General features: G+C 37.0%; 1 protein-coding gene across 1 annotated transcript; it reads right to left on the bottom strand.

The window, feature by feature from the left end:
- Nucleotides 1–590: 590 nt before the first annotated feature.
- On the bottom strand, nt 591–7,694 carry LOC121879606 (RISC-loading complex subunit tarbp2-like; the record flags this gene model as incomplete). The annotated part of the gene is made up of 5 exons (XM_042386274.1): nt 591–754; nt 3,034–3,151; nt 3,924–3,987; nt 4,443–4,578; nt 7,577–7,694. Coding segments are annotated over 5 exons (585 nt in total), but the record flags the coding sequence as incomplete, so codon positions are not given.
- Between the last annotated feature and the right edge of the window lie 6 nt (nt 7,695–7,700).

Genomic DNA, 7,700 nt, shown 5'->3' with positions numbered 1-7,700 from the left:
AGATAATGGGTTTGTTCCCATTACCTCCTGTTATGTCTTTCATTATTATCACTGTTACATAATTTTCACCAAAAACAGATTTAAATGTTTTTTCTTCACAATAATTTTCCATTTACAAATGTCCAATGACTTGTCCACATCCTCTTTTGTTATCTTCAAATATCTCAATCTTCTTGGATCTTAAATTTATAAAATCCTTTTGTATCAATGACATAAGCATTTCCCTTATGATTAGCATGATTACATTAGTCCCTACATGTGCCCATGAAAGACATTTTGTGAGTACCTTTCACAGCCCCCCCCCCTCCTCCACTGCCACTAGGTGATTTTGGATAATCATGAAATTTACAGCTAAAAAGAATAGTAATATTTTTAGTTGTTTACAGTACTTGGCAGGTATTAGAATCATTTGGTAATCAAACTTTTCCAAATAAAATTCATACTTGTCTACTGCATTCGAAGGGTTTTAATTTTTGAATTAATGTATGGCCAATCTTTGTAATTAGAAATTATTGAAGCCTATTTCAAGTCCAGGAACAGATGGTTATTATTAACACAAGATTCCTCCTCTTCCACAAGCTCATTACATATATTATCATGCAAGTTTAGCAAGGCAAGTCATTCAGATGTATTACCTCATCGTCGTCGTCAGCTAACATGTTAACTTGGGGTTGCTCTACGGGTTGGTCCTTCAACCGCTGTGTCATCTTGTATGCTGCCTGTCGCTTTGCAAGCTTCTTACTTTTACCTGTACCTGTTGAAACCTCCAAGAGTAGTAAATATTCATAAATGGAGAACTGATCCTGAAATTCTATTATCTAGTTAAGCCTCTAGAGGGTTTGGCCATCATGCCACATCCCCATTTGACAGCTGATGGCTCATCTTAACATCACCCATCTCTAAGAAGAGAGAGTAGAATCAAAAGTTGCCCACTGTCGGTAAGAGGTTTAGTTACAGCGGAATTAAATAGTCAGTATCTCTGATTTCAAGAGCAAAGTATCACCTTGCTTTAAGTTTCTAGCTGAGTAAATATGAACCCATGGGATGAGTGACAAAGTCTGAGCTGCCTATCTAGAGGTTCAACTAGAAATGAGGTTTTGATCCTGAAAACACATTTTATAACAAGGCTTTTATGAGGTTTTCCCAATAAACCCTTAGACCATGACAAATGGTGATAATGTGAAATCAACCACTCCCACAAGACAACCATTTCTTAAAATGAGATATCAGAGGTCATGGTTTGCTATATTTCCTTAGTGTGAAAAGTCAAGATGCTGTGTAGTTTATTCTTTTTACTCCACAGACCACACCACATTTGACAAAACAGGAAACCAGGCTCACAGCAACTACACAATAGCTTCAGCTAAACACCAAGGAAATCCCAGGGAGGCAGGTGGGATGTGGGATCACTCACTGGTTATCAAGAAATGGGATTTCAGGATCAAACCCTGAAAGAAGTACCAATCACTATATGGCAGGCAATTATCTCAAAGACTCCCCATTACCTACATAAAACTCTTATGTTGTCCCAAGCTATGGAAATGAATTCCTAATATTCAGGATGATGATATAATTAGGAAGTAGGGGCCAAACAGGATCTCCAGAAGTGGAGCCAGGGAGTAGAGTAAAACGGACCAACAGTTGATCATGACCACATCAACCATAAGACTGTGGTAACCCACACTCTCCCCCAATAACTAACTAACCAGCCAGAACTAGGTGGGTATTTAGCAAGGGTGAAAAACCATGTCTCCACCCATTTTATGCCTAAACTTTGGAGAAGAAAGCTGAATAGCACTCTGATAAAGCTTATTCATTAAGGGACGCTACATCCTACCCATCTAAAAGACAGCAACCAGTGTAGAGATACCTCAAAACTGTTTCATCTTTGAGATCACTTGAAGCAGCTGGGAAAGAGAAGGAATAGTAGATATCTGATCCAGGATATTTAAATCCAAGGAAAAACAGCTTCTTCACCATCTACATTCAGTATTATGAGGTAAACATATTTTTTCAAGGTAACTGAACAAAATAGCAAGATTGAAAACCAAAAACACATCAAATCATAAACCTTCAAGGCACCTGATGAAATTGCAAGAAATTTAACAAAACACACAGAGAGAGAGAGAGAGAGAGAGAGATCAGAATATGGTTCGGTGATGTTTATATACTGAAAGAATGTGAAGTGAAGGACTGGTAAAAGAAAAGGCAGGAAGGGGGGTGGGGGTATCCATCATGAAAGCAGCAATGTACAGTAGCTAAAAAGTATCTGTGTATACTGTGTGTGTTGTCTCTTTATACTATGTGATAGTAATCACTTGACCGTTTTTTTTATTCCTATATGTCAACCCACCCACTGAGTTGGATACTGAAAGGTTGTAGGTGAAGACACGCATACCAACCCTCCCAAGATATCACGAGTTATACGTACCCACCCTGTTAGACACTTCTTTAGCTACTGTACATAAGTGAGCAGAGTATGGCATCATTTTCTATTTGGGGAGGGGGGGGTGTTGTACTAATGGTTGATGCAAGCATATACACAAAGGAAGAGGGAACCACAAGGGATATGCCGTGGAAGTTCCTGGAATATATGGAGAACAGAAAATACATGTACACAAACAGTCGTGTATCAATCTCAAGACACCTAGTTATATACACTGATAATTATTCTAAAGGTGCAAATCGGTCCAAATAGCATGAGCAGCTTTATTGTCAAGCAGGGGTGAGATGAGCCATAGCAGTGGTGCAATGTTTGACTGGGTTGTATGGCTTTAGTAGTTTAACCTTATGCCTCCAAAGGAAAACATTTATCAAGGTGATAGTTATGATACAAAGGGATGTACAGTATGATCATAAGGTCATCCTCCAGCTGTCAACTCAGGGTCTGAGTGATGCCCTTAGAGGCTAGCACATTAATGAGAGCCCCAACCAAAGGTGTCAAACTATAAAAGCAACATATTATCTAATACACATAAAAACTTAAAAAAAAAAAAAAGTTTCATAAATGAATCCAAAATAAAAAATCTTTACCAATTTCTTTTGTATTGCCGATGGTGCAAGCAATGGAGAAAGTTCGCTCATGAGGGAAACCCTCCTCCGAGGTAAGATCATAAGTGGGAGGGGGCCACCGACGCGCCATGCACAGCTCCTGTAACATAACAAATTGGGATTTACAAAACTAACCAAATAGTTGTCAAAAGATGCAAGTAAATTACAATGTTACTGAAATAGAGATAATTTATAATCCTCTCCTGGTTCCTTCTAAGTGTATTATATATTATAGTGTACACTATGCAGTAAGCCCTCCATCAACGCAAATTCACTCGTACACTCAAAAATAAATGCGACAGTAATGTGTGTGTGTGTGTGTGTGTGTGTGTGTGTGTGTGTATATATATTATTTGGCCTTTTAGATTATTAAAAGATGTTTTTGCTTGGCCTATTTTTGTTATTTCTTTCAGACATCTACCTTCACAGGTAATATTACTTCACACATAAAGTACATAAAATTTTCCATTTGTTTAAGTTTCCTGTTGCCTATCCTAATTTTTTGTTTGGGAAAATAATTTTCAATTTTGAAACAACTATTACTATCATCTTTACAGCATTAACTCTTAACCCATATTCTTCACCCATTTCCCATTAATCTGTTAGCCAGTTTTTGCAACGCCTCTTCACTATCCGTGATAAGAGCAGTATCATCTGTGTAGAATATACAGTATTTGATATTACTTTACCATTAACTTTTATTCCTCCGTTGAAACTTAAAACTTTTCCCATTAAAAATTCTGAATATATCAGTACCTTACACAACCAGGTTATTACTCATTTCAACAAGGGTACAGCTCCTATTATTCTGAAGTACTGAGGGTTTTGTGTGTACAGTATACAGTATTATATAATGTGGATGTCATACACACCTGCAAGGATCCAACTGGGTTCCCTGGGATACCATCATCATATGGTGAGACAATCTGAGTGGATCTGAAATAAAGAATAATCTATTGTTATACAGCAGATGCTACACAAAACCAACGGCAAAAATATATATATTTTATTGATAACTAGATGTATATTAACTCAGTTCTTGGTATATCTCCATCTCCTGAAAATTATGCAAAATCATCTTTTTTTTTCTTCCTAAAATAAACCAACACAACCTAAAACTACATAACTCAAGAGAGTAAAAGAGCAGTACTATCTGAAAGGCCTTTACCTAATGAAATGCATTAGATAAGAGATTACCAAGATGCAAGTTTCAAGAAAAATTCTGAACACTTGTTTAGGCAAATGTATTAAAGAAAGGTCGAGACATTACCCTCACACTGTACTGTACTACACCCTTCTTTGGGTACATGGAAAGTGATGAACTAAAAGCTTGGTTTAGTAATTCCACCCTTTATCAATTAATTTATTTAACTGTTAACAAAATGACTTACAGCTCAGGTGGTGCCCCAGGCGCTCCACCAGCTGTAGGTCCACCAGCTCCAGCAGCGCCACCCTGAATAATTATGTCCAGTACTGCTTTTGCTGCAGCATGTTTAGCTTTCTTCTTACTCTGCCCTGATCCATTAGCTAGAACAAAGTACTACACCATTAGTCACATTAAAAGTTATATGAATGAATACTGTATTAAGTACTTAAGTATGCAAAAATACAGTGGGGTATGCTATAACGAACGTAATTGGTTCCAGAACCTCGTTCGTTATAGCATTCGTTCGTTATAGGATTAATCCGTTCCAGGCCCCCAAATACAACCGCTTAACACTGAAAAAATTCTGTGGAAAATGTAAAAAATACGGTACTTTATCTTACCTTAGTGTTATTCAGCATGCAGGTACCCCTAAACACTGGCACATCACTATCACTTCCACTGGGAGTCTTGGCTTTAAGGTCCTCAAACAATTGTTTAGCCTTCTCACAAATTATAGCTTCACTAATGTTACCACCTGCCATTTCTTTCTCCTTTATCCACACTAAGAGTAAATTTTCCATCTCTTCAATCACATTACACCTTGCTTTGCTAAGTCTAAAGATTCCCTTAGCCACTTGCACAGTTTTTAACTCCTCTTTATTCTTCAAAATCGTACATATAGTCAATTTAGCCATCCCATATTCATCACTAAGTTTCGCAATGCTTCTTCCATTCTCACGTTTCTTTATAATTTCTTTCTTAGTTTCAAGGGTTATTAGCTTTCTCACTCGCTTTGGACGACTCATTCTTACAATTGTATACTTGTATAACAAAATAGTTATACAAATAACGCGAATTTCCACATCAAAAGACGAAATTTCAACAATAACAGTGGTGCACTGGCTACACAATGAGACAAAGATGGCGCCTGACGCTCTTATTGTGGGTCGCGGTACAGTGAGTTCTGCTATAACGCGTGTTTTGATAACGCGAATTTGCTCTAACGCGATTTATGAATTCGGAACAATATTTGTATAACGCGAACGCTTGTTTGCTATAACGCGATTTTTGCTTACTATTTCTCCAATTTTGTGGTATTAACTGTGAATATGGTAAAGAAGAATATCTCCAAAAAGCGCTCTGATGATAGAATTCCCGGTGATTATCGTAAAAGAAAGGATATAACACTTGAAGAGAAGCTCTATGTTATCAACCTCAAAATCACCCTTCTCCCCCATCAAGTTACATTCATATTTTTTCAAGGTAAAGTGTTAAATTTACTGTATGATTTCATTATTAGATATGAATGTAACATTTATTTAGACTGTGCCATCCTTTGTGTTAGGCTAACTACTAAATTTTTTCGATTTCGAGTAATCTGCACCTAACCCTATTTTCTCCATAAGCCCTGTTATTTCTATTACGCGATTTTCTATAACACGATATTTTACAAGAACACAATTATCGCGTTATAGCAGAACTACCTGTACAACAATATTCATGCGCCAGACGAAATAGTCCCGTATTCATCCGCGTTCGTTGTAGGAGTTGCGTTCGTTATAGCATTCTCAATTTTATAGGTAAAACCGTTCGTTATAGGAATATTCGTAGTAGGATCCGTTCGTTATAGCATACCCCACTGTACACATACAGTACAAGGACACCCCTATTACAATGAAACTTCATTAAACTGGGAATCTGGAAAATATATCTACATCATTATCTGACCTGTCTGTAACTGTACTTATTTACATAAAACAGAATATTAAGAAATAATCTGATTATTCACAAAATTCTTCAAATTTAATTCGATCACAGTTATACTTCAAGGCCAATTCAGGTAGTCCCCACTTCACATGAGAGAAATGTTCCTAAAGCACCTTGTCCTGTGCAAATTTGTGCTAAAAATAAAAACTGAGAGGTGCACAGTGAAAGGAAAGACAGAGACTGAAAGAACAGGAAACAGGAGCTCAGCCCAAAAACATACACTAAAAAATTCCTAAGACATTACTGTATTTTTTTCAATTCAACACTAATTCCATTACAACATTTCATATACTTTTTAATAAATTATAAATCACTCCAAGTCTGAATAACTGCTTCCTGGACTGTAGTTGTTCAGGTGACTCATATCATGAAGGAACGGCACAGTGGTGGGCCTGTGCTAGCAGACAAACTTGCCCACTCGTGCTGCCATCTATTGAGGGTGGGGGAACTATTTTCATCAGGTGACCAATTGTTCAGACTCAAGTTGAGTTACAATTTATTGAAGAGAGTTCAAAATAATGGAATTAGTGTTGAAGTGAGAATGAGTAGTGCCTTAAAATAATTTTTTAATGTACTGTACATTGTTGGGCTGTATCCCATACTACCGTTCTCACACACCTTCCTTCCAACAAGTATCTCTCACCTTTAACACGACTCTCAAAGGCTTTTTGGATCCGTATAGCATGAGATATTTTTTAGGAATGTATCTCTGGTGTCAAGTGGGGCTACCTGTTGTTTAGTGGGGTATTTTTTTTTTTTACCTCCGGACACTAACCCCCTCGTAACATTGAAGCATTCCATATTCTATGGCATATAGGCATATAGACACACTGTTGCTTGTAGGCTCAAACTGTTTATGAACTTACTGAATCAAATTGATTTTGCATAAATATTTTAGAAATTAAATATCTATTTATCACTCCCACCACCAGGGTTAGGTTAGGTAAATTCTTAGAATAATGGTAATCAGAAAATACAGTTTTCTGTCTTCTTCGTCTTTGTTTTGGAATACTACAGTATAACTGAAGAGAAAAAATCAAAGTGATGAATTAATGCAATCACAAATGCCTTGAGTTTGATAGTCTACCAAGTCTAATGGTAAATATGGAGGACTTCACAACCGTTTCCCCCCATCTCAGTAACAGTAAGTTCGCCTACAGCAGGAATTAAGTTAGTTTAGCTTAAGGTTAGGTTAGGTTAACTTTTAATTACACACTTTTTAACACATTTGCCATAACTACGACAGTGTCCACTATAAAACACAGTGAAATTGCAGCATTTTTAAATTCGTTTTCAATGAAAAATCAGTGGCTGTCGTCATAAACAATTACCAGTCTAATAAGTTTCTGACAGGGAGGCAAACATTTGAAGAAAAGGAGCTTATATACCTACCAGCAAACTCTCCAACCGTGACTCTGTAGACAAAAGTTGGTTCATGTACAGCACCCTCTATCTGCAGCAAGTCATATTTTGGAGAGATTCCTCGTCGCATACATAACTCCTGAAGAAGTGACAC

The sequence above is a fragment of the Homarus americanus genome, unplaced genomic scaffold (genome assembly GCF_018991925.1).
Source record: "Homarus americanus isolate GMGI-L3 unplaced genomic scaffold, GMGI_Hamer_2.0 scaffold34296, whole genome shotgun sequence".
NCBI lineage: Eukaryota > Metazoa > Arthropoda > Malacostraca > Decapoda > Nephropidae > Homarus > Homarus americanus.
This window is presented reverse-complemented; position numbering and strand designations above follow the sequence as displayed.